Source organism: Sphaeramia orbicularis, chromosome 19, assembly GCF_902148855.1.
Source record: "Sphaeramia orbicularis chromosome 19, fSphaOr1.1, whole genome shotgun sequence".
Taxonomy (NCBI): Eukaryota; Metazoa; Chordata; class Actinopteri; order Kurtiformes; family Apogonidae; genus Sphaeramia; species Sphaeramia orbicularis.
Window position 1 is genome coordinate 5239213 of NC_043975.1, and position 14026 is coordinate 5253238.

General features: G+C 35.1%; 1 protein-coding gene across 1 annotated transcript in view; it reads right to left on the minus strand.

Annotated features, from left to right (window-relative positions):
• The window catches only part of LOC115410304 (metastasis-associated protein MTA3-like), a 96769-nt gene that overhangs the window by 21304 nt on the left and 61439 nt on the right, over positions 1-14026 (minus strand). The window contains exons 14-17 of the mRNA XM_030121905.1: positions 9929-10151; positions 1981-2073; positions 1686-1847; positions 1096-1127 (exon numbers count right to left, since the gene is read on the minus strand). Coding sequence (XP_029977765.1) covers positions 1096-1127; positions 1686-1847; positions 1981-2073; positions 9929-10151 — 510 coding nt within the window. The remainder of the gene's footprint in view (positions 1-1095; positions 1128-1685; positions 1848-1980; positions 2074-9928; positions 10152-14026) is intronic.

Sequence of the window (14026 nt, forward strand, 5' to 3'; positions counted from 1 at the left end):
CTGTTCAACTTGTTTGCATCTTTGCATCTTGTTACATGTTTTATTCTTGTCATTTTGTTGCATTTTTATGTCATTTATTTTGTTACATCTTTTACTTCATCTTGTTACATTTTATATTTTTACACTTTTTACATTGCTGTTATTTTTAACTTCTTTATTTTCATCTTGTTGCATTTTTATGTCATTGTTTATCTTGTTGCATATTTATTTCTATCCTAATTTGCATCTTGTTACATGTTACATGTTTTATGTTGTTTTCATTGTTTCATTTTCACTTTCGTCCATATTTTCATCTTATTGCATTTTTTTCCCCACATCATTCTTTATCTTGTTGCATCTTTCATTTTTATCTCATTTTGCATCTTGTTACATGTTACATTTTAATTATTTTCATTTTGTTACATGTTTTATTCTTGTCATCTTGTTGCATTTTTATTTCATTATATCTTTTATTTCATTTTCATCTCACATTTTTATACTTTGCATGTTGCCGCTAAACTTGTTACACTTTTAATTCTGTTATTTGCATCTTGTTACATTATTTATTTTATGTTGTTTTCACTGCTACATTTTTACTTTTGTCCTTATTTTCATCTTGTTGCATTTTTTTTCACGTCATTCTTTATCTCATTGCATCTTTTATTTCATCCTCATTTGCGTCTTGTTACATTTTTCACGTCTTATTTCACGGTTTATCTCCTGTTACGTGGTTTTCCCCTTCAGGTCAACATCTATAAAGCCTTTTTCTTCGACTATTTCAATGGGGAAAATAAATTCATGTCATTATATTGTTGCACTGTAACAGCTCCATGACCCAGTTTGGGGAGGGCAGCTTAGAGGATTTATTTTGTCGTTTACTGTTTGAGATATTTTTTACTATTGGTCATTCTTCAGATGTTTTATGATCCCTATTAACCAAGTGGAGTCTAGGGTACCATGTTGGCCTCTGAGATGCAGTGGAGTACGAGTATAAAGCTGCATAAAATCAGAATAGTTCAATAAAGTACCTCGGATTCGTACTTAAGTCAAAGTACATTCCAGGGGTGTTAATTAAAGAAAGAAAGGGGGGGGGGGGGGGTGATGTGGTTCACGTACCAGGAGGGGTGCCCCTGTTGAACCTGGGTTCTCTGCAACAAAAAAAGCGGTGACAATGAGAGAAAGATGCGAAGTTTCAATGAGGAAATCTGGTCAGTTGTGGTTTATTTATGTCTTTTTTCCTAGTAACAAGTGCAACATAATGACTGTGTTTCAATTTCAGTAAAAATAATGAAGTTACCAATAAAAAACAAAGTGTCACACTGAAGTTGAATCATCCAAATTATCCAAATGACCCCCATCTGCCGATTCGTTTTCATTAGAATTAGTTGTCATTCTCTCCAACGAGCTAGTTTAGATAAGAAATGGCAGAAAGGGTTATCAAGTCCGAGTGTATCTCCTCTAATCTGATTTTATCAAGCAAAAAAAAAAAAACCATGACAAGAACATTGGTTATCAACAGTGTTTTGGTCCCCAGGTTCATTTCACATCATCATAAAAAAGCATTATAGAGAGGAGGCATTTTCCAATTCGTGTGTATGGGGGGGGGTGTTTAACAGACATGGAATCATACTTTTTTTTTTCTGGATTCAATTAAGCAAATCATCTTTATTGAAAGATAAGTCAAACGTGTGCATGTGTGTGTGTACCTGAGCGTCTATCTGGCTCAGCCCTGCTGTGGTGGTGGTAGCTGCGTTTTCCCAGCATGCCGTGGGGGCCGTGGGGGAGAGAGGAGAGGAGGCGGCGAGGCGGAGGGGTCTGCAGGCCCGGGGTGCGGTGGGAGCGTGGGGCGTGGGCGGCCGGACGGGACTCTGGATTGGAAGAAACACCACAACTTACACCACCACCACAGATTCTGTTCAGGGGTTTTTATTTTTTTTATTTTTGTTTAGATTTTGTGGTGTTTTATGCAGAAAATGATGCTTTTAAATGAGTTTTTTTTACCTAGAAACTGCACAACACTGGTCAGAGTGCTCCTTGGGGCGGCTCTGGTTTTGGGTAGGCGCGTCCCCTGCCCTTCAGACACCCTTAACATATCTGAATTAAACATACACACAGACAGGCACACTTTTTTTTTTTTTTTTTTTACTCAGCACTGCAGCGTCTCCTCTGCCTCTTCTATCGACTCGGAGACCGTTGGAGAATACTAAATACTGATCTGCAGACTCATGCAGTGTGGTGGTGGTGGGGGGAGAGAGAGAGAGAGCGAGAGAGAAAGAAAGAAAGAAAGAGAGAGAGAGAGAGAGAGAGAGGGGGAGAGAAAAAAAAAAAGCAACTGTGTCAAGAGATTCTGCTTTTTATGGACAGCAGCATTTATCAGCCTCGGTGTCAATGAATGCACTGAAATGAACACGACTGATGCAAATGAACCACTTCTGGGTGTGTTATCATGGTGACTTACTTTCCAGGGGATGACATGGATGTCCACACATGCACATGATGATGTCAGCACATGCCTGCATGCACACACATCCAAATAAAACAGTTTTTTTTTTTTTGTTTGTTTGTTTTTTTAAACGCACATACGTCAGAAAATGTGAGTTGCACAATGACAGCAGGCATCGACAGGAGAGGAGACGTCCACACTCCAAGGAATAAAACGTTGGAGTTTGTTGGATTTAATTAAAAATGTTATGCAATTTGTTCCACGAAATATGGTTATTTAAATGTAAAGAGATAATCGCAAAAATAACCGACTAATAAATCCAAAGTAATTGTGTCAGTAAATCTAAAATGAGGTGTCGCTTCAATGCTACAACTTAACAATTATATTTTCTAATCAGCAGTGTTGGTTTGGATTTACGTGCGTTTTGTTGTAAATTAAGTGGTGGGAAGTCCGATTCTTTTTACTAACTCGACTCTTTCTGTTCGTTCATCTATTGCGAATCGATTCCTAAATGATGCAGGATGTTTTTTTTTAAATTAATGAATCGATTCTTTCAGTTCGTTCATCTGTTGCAAATCGGTTCCATATCCATTAATTAAAAAAAAAAAAAAAAACATCCTGCATCGTTTAGGAATCAATTTGCAACAAATGAACGAACTGAAAAAATTGATTCATTAATAAAAAAAACCCCAAAAACATCCTGCATCGTTTAGGAATCAATTCACAACAGATGAACGAACCGAAAGGATCGATTCATTAATAAAAAGAAAAAAATCCTGTATCATTTAGGAATCGATTTGCAACAGATGAAAGAACCAAAAAGATCAATTCATTAATAAAAAAAAAAACAAAAACAAAAACATCCTGCATCGTTTAGGAATCAATTCGCAACAAATGAACAAACTGAAAAAATTGATTCATTAATAAAAAAAAAAAAAACATCCTGCATCGTTTAGGAATCAATTCGCAACAGATGAATGAACCAAAAGAATCGATTCATTAATAAAAAAAAAAACAAACATCCTGCATCGTTTAGGAATCAATTTGCAACAGAAGAACGAACCGAAAGAATTAATTAATAAAAAAACAAACAAACATCGGCATTTTTTAGGAATCGATTCGCAACAGATGAACAAACCGAAAAGATTGATTCATTAATTTAAAAAAAAACAAACAAAAAAAAAACATCCTGCATCGTTTAGGAATCGATTCGCAACAGATGAACGAACCAAAAGAATCGATTAATTCATTTAAAAAAAAAAAAAAAAAACAACCATCCTGCATCGTTTAGGAATCAATTCGCAACAGATGAACAAACCGAAAGAATCGAGTTAGTCAAAAGAATCGCACTTCCCACCACTAAATTTACTATAAAATGTAAATCCAAACCAATACTATTGATTAGAAAATGTCATTCTTAAGTCGCAGCATTAAAGCGACACCTTATTTTAGATTTGGATTTATTAGTAGGTTATCTTCGCAATTAACTGCAGCGTCTTTTTACATTTAAATAACCATATTTCGTCGAACAAGTCACAAAACATTTTTAATTAAATCCAACAAATTCCAGCGTTTTATTTCTTAGAGCGCACCCTCCTTTTTTTTTCTTTTTTGTTTTGGTGGCTCCTCTGGGCTCGACAGTCACATCAATCGGAGTGTGGTGGAGTTGATGGACAGATAACACGGACACATGAAGCACAAGGACTCGGAAGAGATGCTTTCAGGTGCGACTTTATTGGAGTCTACGCTCAACATTCACACAGTGATGAAAAGAAAAAGAGCCCGAAGAGGTAGAGGTAGAAGATGAGATGGAAATATTGCAACAACCGTTAAGGAAACTTAAAAAAAAAAAAAAAAAAGAATAGGAGGAGGCGGAGTGGAGTGGAAGGGGGAGTGTCGAGCCACATTATGTCATAAATTCCTATTATGTAATAAAAGTTCCAAATGTAATAAGAACGTCACGTCATCTTGTTATAAAGCCGCACTATGTAATAACCTGACGCATTTTGTAATAAACTACCTCAATGCATTATGTAGTAACTTTTTTCGCATTATGCAGCAAATTATTACAATTTTTGAAAGTTATTACAAAATGCACTTGACACATTTTTATTTCCAGGAAAATGTAATGTGCTAAATTAATCTTTAAACTGTGTGGTTAAAGTTCTGATTCCATTACCTGTAGCTCCTGTGACTAATTTCTACTAAATTGCACTGAAATTATATTAATTTCGATTATTACATAATGAACCATGTTATTATTTATTTATTTTTTTTAATAAAAATGTGTCAAGTACATTTTGTAATAAATTTCTCAAATTATAATAACTTGCGACATAATGTGAAAAAATTTGCTATATAATGCGTAGTTTATTACAAAATGCGAATGACAGAATGAAAGAATGTCACGTCATCTTGTAATAAAGTCGCACTACGTAATAACTGACGCATTTTGTAAAAAACTATGCATTATATAGTAAATTTTTTCACATTATATAGCAAGTTATTAAAAAATGCACTCGACACATTTTTATTTTCAGGAAAATGTGATGTGCTAAATTAATCTGTAAACTGTGTGGTTAAAGTTCTGATTCCATTACCTGTAGCTCCTGTGACTAATTTCTACTAAATTGCTCTGAAATTATATTAATTTAGATTATTACATAATGAACCACGTTATTTTTAAAAAAAATAAAAATGTGTCAGGCATTTTGTAATAAATTTCTCAAATTGTAATAACTTGCTACATAATGTGACAAAATTTACTATATAATGCGTAGTTTATTACACAAGGTGAACGACAGAATGAAAGAATGTCACGTCATCTTGTAATAAAGTCACACTATGTAATAAACTGACGCATTTTGTAATAAACTACCTCAATGCATTGTATAGTAAATTTTTTCACATTGTGTAGCAAGTTATTACAATTGGAGAAATTTATTACAAAATGCACTTGACACATTTTTATTAAAAAAAATAATAATAACATGGTTCATTATGTAATAATCTAAATTAATATAATTTCAGAGCAATTTAGAAGAAATTAGTCACAGGAGCTACAGGTAATGGAATCAGAACTTTAACCACACAGTTTACAGATTAATTTAGCACATTACATTTTCCTGGAAATAAAAATGTGTCAAGTGCGTTTTGTAATAACTTTCAAAAATTGTAATAATTTGCTACATAATGTGACAAAATTTACTATATAATGCATAGTTTATTACAAAATGCGAACGACAGAATGAAAGAATGTCACGTCATCTTGTATTAAAGTCACACTATGTAATAAACTGACGCATTTTGTAATAAATTTCTCAAATTGTAATAACTTGCTACACAATGTGAAAAAATTAACTATATAATGCGTAGTTTATTACAAAAGGCGAACGACAGAATGAAAGAATGTCACGTCATCTTGTTATAAAGTAGCACTATGTAATAAACTGACGCATTTTGTAATAAACTACGAATTATATAGTAAATTTTTTCACATTATATAGCAAGTTACTACAATTTGAGAAATTTATTACAAAATGCACTTGACACACTATTAAAAAAAAAATAATAGTAATAACATGGTTCATTATGTAATAATCTAAATTAATATAATTTCAGAGCAATTTAGAAGAAATTAGTCACAGGAGCTACAGGTAATGGAATCAGAACTTTAACCACACAGTTTACAGATTAATTTAGCACATCACATTTTCCTGGAAATAAAAATGTGTCAAGTGCGTTTTGTAATAACTTTCAAAAATTGTAATAACTTGCTACATAATATGAAAAATTTACTATATAATGCATAGTTTATTACAAAATGCGAACGACAGAATGAAAGAATGTCACGTCATCTTGTATTAAAGTCACACTATGTAATAAACTGACGCATTTTGTAATAAACTACCTCAATGCATTGTATAGTAAATTTTTTCACATCATGTAGCAAGAAATTACAATTTGAGAAATTTATTACAAAATGCACTTGACACATTTTTATTAAAAAAAAAAAAACATGGTTCATTATGTAATAATCTAAATTAATATAATTTCAGAGCAATTTAGAAGAAATTAGTCACAGGAGCTACAGGTAATGGAATCAGAACTTTAACCACACAGTTTAAAGATTAATTTAGCACATCACATTTTCCTGAAAATAAAAATGTGTCAAGTGCATTTTGTAATAAATTTCTCAAATTGTAATAACTTGCTACACAATGTGAAAAAATTAACTATATAATGCGTAGTTTATTACACAAGGCGAACGACAGAATGAAAGAATGTCACGTCATCTTGTTATAAAGCCGCACTATGTAATAAACTGACGCATTTTGTAATAAACTACCTCAATGCATTATACAGTAAATTTTTTCACATCATGTAGCAAGAAATTACAATTTGAGAAATTTATTACAAAATGCACTTGACACATTTTTATTAAAAAAAATAATAATAACATGGTTCATTATGTAATAATCTAAATTAATATAATTTCAGAGCAATTTAGAAGAAATTAGTCACAGGAGCTACAGGTAATGGAATCAGAACTTTAACCACACAGTTTACAGATTAATTTAGCACATTACATTTTCCTGGAAATAAAAATGTGTCAAGTGCGTTTTGTAATAACTTTCAAAAATTGTAATAATTTGCTACATAATGTGACAAAATTTACTATATAATGCATAGTTTATTACAAAATGCGAACGACAGAATGAAAGAATGTCACGTCATCTTGTATTAAAGTCACACTATGTAATAAACTGACGCATTTTGTAATAAACTACCTCAATGCATTGTATAGTAAATTTTTTCACATCATGTAGCAAGAAATTACAATTTGAGAAATTTATTACAAAATGCACTTGACACATTTTTATTTAAAAAAAAAAATTATAACATGGTTCATTATGTAATAATCTAAATTAATATAATTTCAGAGCAATTTAGAAGAAATTAGTCACAGGAGCTACAGGTAATGGAATCAGAACTTTAACCACACAGTTTACAGATTAATTTAGCACATTACATTTTCCTGGAAATAAAAATGTGTCAAGTGCATTTTGTAATAAATTTCTTAAATTGTAATAACTTGCTACACAATGTGACAAAATTAACTATATAATGCGTAGTTTATTACAAAAGGCGAACGACAGAATGAAAGAATGTCACGTCATCTTGTAATAAAGCTGCACTATGTAATAAACTGACGCATTTTGTAATAAACTACGCATTATATAGTAAATTTTTTCACATTATATAGCAAGTTACTACAATTTGAGAAATTTATTACAAAATGCACTTGACACATTTTTATTAAAAAAAAAAAAAAAACATGGTTCATTATGTAATAATCTAAATTAATATAATTTCAGAGCAATTTAGAAGAAATTAGTCACAGGAGCTACAGGTAATGGAATCAGAACTTTAACCACACAGTTTACAGATTAATTTAGCACATTACATTTTCCTGGAAATAAAAATGTGTCAAGTGCATTTTGTAATAACTTTCTCAAATTGCAATAACTTGCTGCATAATGCGAAAAAATTTACTACATAATGCATTGAGGTAGTTTATTACAAAATGCGTCAGTTTATTACATAATGCGACTTTATTACAAGATGACGTGACGTTCTTATTACATTTGGAACTTTTATGACATAATGGGAATTTATTAAATAATGCGGCTCAACAGAGGTGATGGTTCTGCATGAGGAGGAGGATCTGATCGGAAATGGATGCAGCCACTGTTTGGAAGGAGGGTTTACAAGACAGAAGAGGCAACAGGATGGATTTGTATGAATATTGCATGACTCGGACAGGAAACAGCTGAGTGCATGGACACGGTGAGGGACCGTTTACTGATGATTAAAGGGGACACGATCCAGCAGAGGAGTCTCCATATGGGTGAGCGTGATCTGCCAGCAGTACAAGACAAAAAGTCCTGTCTTCAGAGGGTTTGAACTCTGACTAAAGCTCAGCGTCAAGCATCAATCCAGACATTTGGGTCTAAAAAAAAAACAAAAAAAAAAAACAAAAAAAAACAAAAACGGCGACAGAAAACACACAAGGTTAAAAGCATCAGAAAACAAAGTGTGATCATCGTGGAGCTGAGGTTGAGTTTGGACATGAAATGATCCTGAATGTGATAGCGTGGAAACATTCCCGGCTGGAAAAACTCCCTCCAGAGTGGGCGCGGTGCAAAATAGAGCTTCTCTTAGTAAAATACATTTTCTCTACATCTAAATTTCAGCAAATTATGGCTCAGACTAAAGTAGAGTTCTACCAGCTTTCATTACGATCGTCTACGTGTTGATGACAGGTGTGTTGTATGTGGACAAAAGTATGTGGACACGTCGGATTCAGGTGTTTGTTTTCTAACAGGGGTCTGGGATACAAAACAATAATGACTAATGTTATAATATAATTTATACTGGGATAAATATCATTACATTAGTTTGGTTTAAATGATCTTTGCTTCTAAAATGCATCCGAGATGGTTTTTACTTATTTCAACATTGATTTAGTTTTTTTTATTCACGACTATGATTTTAAATGTTCTACCTCTAAATTATTCAAATATTTTTCATGCTCTGACTGTAAATAATTTTCTACCACAACTTCACATCTCACTGAGGAAGAAAAAATTCCCATTAAACTTAAGGAAATATTGATGTTTTTATCTGAAATCCTCATGAACAGGACATCTTACAGCTGTAGACATGATGTGTCCCAATATTTATGTCCATACAGTTTATAAACATCAATATTTCCTTAAAGTTTAAGGGGAGATTTTTTTTTCCCAAAAGTTAGATGTGAAGAAAGTACAGGGTTAGTTGTGGAAGAAAATTATTATTTACAGTCAGAGCACGGAAAATATTTTAGAAATTTAGAGGAAGAACATTTAAAATCATAGTCATGGATAGAAAAAAAAATCAATGTTGAGAGAAATTAAAGTTGAAACCATCTCTGAAGCAAAACTAACCAATGCAATGATATTTATCCCAATACAAAACTATATTCTGACATTACTCATTATAGTTTTGTACAACAGAAACACCTGAATTCAACATGTCCACATACTTTTGTCCATATCGTGTATGTGTGTGTTTTACAATAAGCCCTGTTTTACCAAGAAATCTGTGTATCAACCCAACAACAATGGCTTTTAGACTAAGAACCGTAAAAGAATAAAAAAAATAAATAAAAGCACAAATGAAAAGATGATCAGAACTCAGAGTTATGAGGACAGGCAGTCTTTATTGGAAACAGGGGGTGGGAGAATACAAAAACAAAAATAATAATAACAATAATAATAATAAAAACAGAAAGAGACAGACGGAGGGCAGAGGGCGAGATGGGGGGGTTGATAAGGGCAGTCAGGGTGAGGGTGTGTGTGTGTGTGTGTGTGTGTGTGTGTGTGGGTGTGTGTGTGTGTTGCATATGGATCTGCGTTGTGTGTCCATGTGGCAGAAGTTAGGAGGAATTGAAAGAGCTCTTACACTCTGCCTTTATGGCCCCACAGTTAATGGGGACAAAGGGCCGGCGCGCAGCACGGCGCAGCCTGATGATGTCACGGCACATGTGCCGGGCCAGCTTGGTGAGGCGGGTGGCCTGCAGCAGGAAAGCCTGCTTGGTCTTCATGGAGGACTTGGGGCTGCCGCTGTTCCGCATGGGCACCATGTGGTTGGACTGGCGGGGGCCGTGACCCCGGGGGCGGGACTCCTGGGAACAAACAGGAAGAAGAGCATGAAGGCGGGGGTCCAAAGGTCTGGGACAAGGTTCTGATACAGGGGTGTCAAACTCATTTTAGTTCAGGGGCCATACTCAGCTAAATTTGATCTGCAATGGGCCGGACCAGTAAAATAATAACATAATAACATAGAAATAATGACAAGTCCAACTTTTGTCTTTGTTTTAGTGTAAAAAAACCCCAAAACATTAAGTTATGAAAATACTTACTTTTATAAACTATCCCAAAAAAAAAAACCCTGAAAAAACTGAAATTTATATTAAAAAACATAAGAAAATTTAGTGCAATTGTAACAATATTACTCCTCAATTTATCATTTCTTCATGTGCATTATGGATCAGATCTACAAAGACCCTAAACACTGAGGAACAGGAAGAAAAATTATTAAAACTGTGCTTAGTTTTCTTTAGACATTTCAGGTTGTTCATATTTGTTCAGGTTATTCACATTTTAGTGCTACAGGATAGTTTGTAAATGGAAATATTTTCATAATTTAATGTTATCTTTAGCATTAAAACAAAGAAAAAATTTAAGTTGTGAATTCTAGATTTTTTTTGGCTTAATTCAAGATTTTTTTTTGGCTTAATTCATGTTTTTCATATTTGTTCAGGTTATTTACATTTTTTGTGAAAGGATAGTTTATACATGTAATTTTTTTTTTGCTTTTTTTACACCAAAACAAAGAAAAATGTGGAGTTGTCATTATGTTATTATTTTACTGATCTGATCCACTTTAGATCATATTGGTCTGTATGTGAAACCTAAACTAAAATTTAGGGATGCACCGATACGAGTATCAGCATCGGCTCTGATACTCTGTGTGTGCACTCTTACTCGTACTCGTAAAAGACATCCGATACAAATGCACCGAAACCACTTATGGCCGTGTCACATTCACAGTTCAGTGCAGCAGGTACGAGGAGGCGGAATAATGTGTGTGGAGTGTGAAGAGTGTGGAGATTTTTCAAAATAAATGACGGTGATAAAAGTAACGCTGACTGCAAGTAACGTTACAGACACAGATACAGACGCAGCGTTCTGTCCGTCCTCTGCGTACATTCCATCCATTTTCCAGGTGCTTGCGGATGCGTACACAGAATGAGAATACCAGCGGGTGTGCAGAGTGGTGCTGACCACCGCCAACAGAAGTGAAAATGAAACTTCTGGCTCATTTCTCTTTTCTCTTCCTGTTGAAGCTAAACTTTTAAACCTTACCAGTGAAAACGCTGCAATATTAGTATCACAGTAGTGTTACCTCTGTCGTCTATATGTTTGTTATTACTGACTTTCTTCTCAAAAAACTTTACTCTTCTTCGTGGTATTTGTCCAGTATGGTTAATTCAGAGTGGTGCCCCCTGGTGGATTAACTGACAAACACTCATGCCAACACATTAAATGTCAGTAGCAACACTTTGTTCCAGTCAGACTAATGACTAATAACGACAATAAAGCACATTTACAAAAGGAACTAAGAACTGGAATGGGATTATTAAGTACTCGTATCGGTACTCTGTATCGGCAAGTACTCAAATGTAAGTACTCGTACTCGGTCTGGAAAAAAGTGGTATTGGTGCATTCCTACTAAAATTATTTGAACATCATTGATTAATGTTTTTGCAGTTCACAAATTCATCCCATGGGCCAGATTGGACGGTTTAGCGGGCCGGTTTTGGCCCACGGGCCGTATGTTTGACACCTGTGATCTAAATGATGCTCAACATATGCAATTAACATCTTTGTTGTAACAAACTAACAACAGGTTATTTCTGTTTGACATCCCGCATGTGTTGCTGTTTTTTGTTTATTTTTACTATACATGTACAGCTAGGATGACTTTATGTAAAACTGGGAATAATCTGCACCTCTGAAAGAAATCCTATGTAGGTTTCTGTTACTTAATGTCACCTGATGCTGAATTGGACCCTTAGGGCTGTTTCATAGTCAACGCAAGGGCACACAGACGCACAGACATTGAGACGCGTTGGCCGCCATGATGTGTGCTTGTGTCCATTTTTTTGATACGCGACGCAGCGAGGCGTGTAATACCATACGTCACCAGCAGGGGCAATACACAAGTGATGTAGTTTATTTTAACACACTGTTATATTTGCAGAAGAAGATGACAGTGATTCACCAGAGTCTACAGTGGCAGAAAATGAGCCAATCGAGCCAGCAGGTTGGAGACAGACGTTTGGAAATACTGGAAGTGCCTCTCCCTGTCTAGCACTCACAAAGGCCAAACAAGAGATTGGAATTCCCCGTCCTGATTTCATCTCTGCTGCAGTTCACAGGACAGACATACCACCGTCTATATTTGGAATGGGGTTTTTTTTCGCACCGCTGATTCAAAATCAACATTGTTACATATTCCAACTAGGGATGTAAACAATTAATCGACTAACGATTAATTGTCGATAAGAAGTTGCTCAATTAAATTATTAATTGTCGGTTAATTGCCCTTGTTAACCTGTCCACACCTGTCCGAAGGCTGCCGGTCTGTCCGCGCTGCGACACCGTGGCTGGGATAGCCGTACATTGAACTGGATCATGGCGTTGATGAGTTAGAATGTCTTTATGGACATGGTGGAGCCAAACACAGACCGGCCTGTCAGTTTGTGCACCCCAAACTAAATACATGCACAATTGCGGGGAGGGGACGGTATCAGAGTGTTTTCCTGGAGGTTGGTGTAGTCCACGGTCGGTGAGACAGGAGTTGAAAACATCCTCCAGGCTCCTGATCCGGACACAGGGATGTAATGCCTCTGCGAAGCTTCAGGAAGTGGGGAAAAGGTAAATGAGCGAAAAGTTTCACTTTCACTTCTGCGGGGGCACGGACTGCCCGTACCCCCATAGTATTAGAAGTAGGGCGGAAAGTGACACACGTGCCGTTACCAACCAACATGCACACATCCTCCGGCCGTACTGCGCGCCTGTGAGTACCCCCCCCCCCCATTACATACCAAACTAAACACTAAATCACTGATTAAGGAATATGACATGCTTTTTTCATGCAGTATAGAAACAATACTTAGCTTTTATTCTTATAGACCGTATTGAAAAAGAAATTCAGGCTCTCAGGAAAATCACCGCTTATCAATTAATCGTTAATCGATCGATAAGGGCAACCAACGATTAATGAATCAATCAATAATTTGCATCCCTAATTCCAACCTGTTGTGTGTTCTTAAACTGAACGGTCAAACAGGATGCACATTAATAAAAAGTGACACGGGCTCAGTGAGTTCTGGTTGAACGTTACCAATGACTGTATGCGATTATTCTCCTGTGAATCGTTTGAGTTACCACGGTATTCCGACCCTTAAAATGTCCGGTGCATCAAACATCAGAATACACTCTTCTTCAGTAGTCATTTGGATCTGAATATAACCCGGTTTGACACCTGGACTGCACCTGACTCAGACCTACCCCCTACTGCAAAAGTGATGTATTGCATTTTATGCATTGCCCAGCTCGCTTGCATTCAATGAGTTGACTATGAAAAGAAATGTGTTGCATGCATCGCTTGCACGCGTTGACTATGTAGACAGCCTACAATTGCGGAAAAAATTATAAAACCACCCCTTGTTTTCTACAATTTCTTGTTCATTTTAATGCCTGGTCCAACTAAAGGTACATTTGTTTGGACAAATATAATGACCACAACAAAAATAGCTCATACATTGTGTTAATAATAAGATGAGACATAATATTGCTGAAATTGCACTTATTTTTATGAATATATTTCAGGTTGTACATGGTTGTTCAGGTTATTCACATTTTCATATTGCGATTTTACTTTTTTCACACTAAAACAAAAATTTAATCAGATTATTATTTATAGGTTATT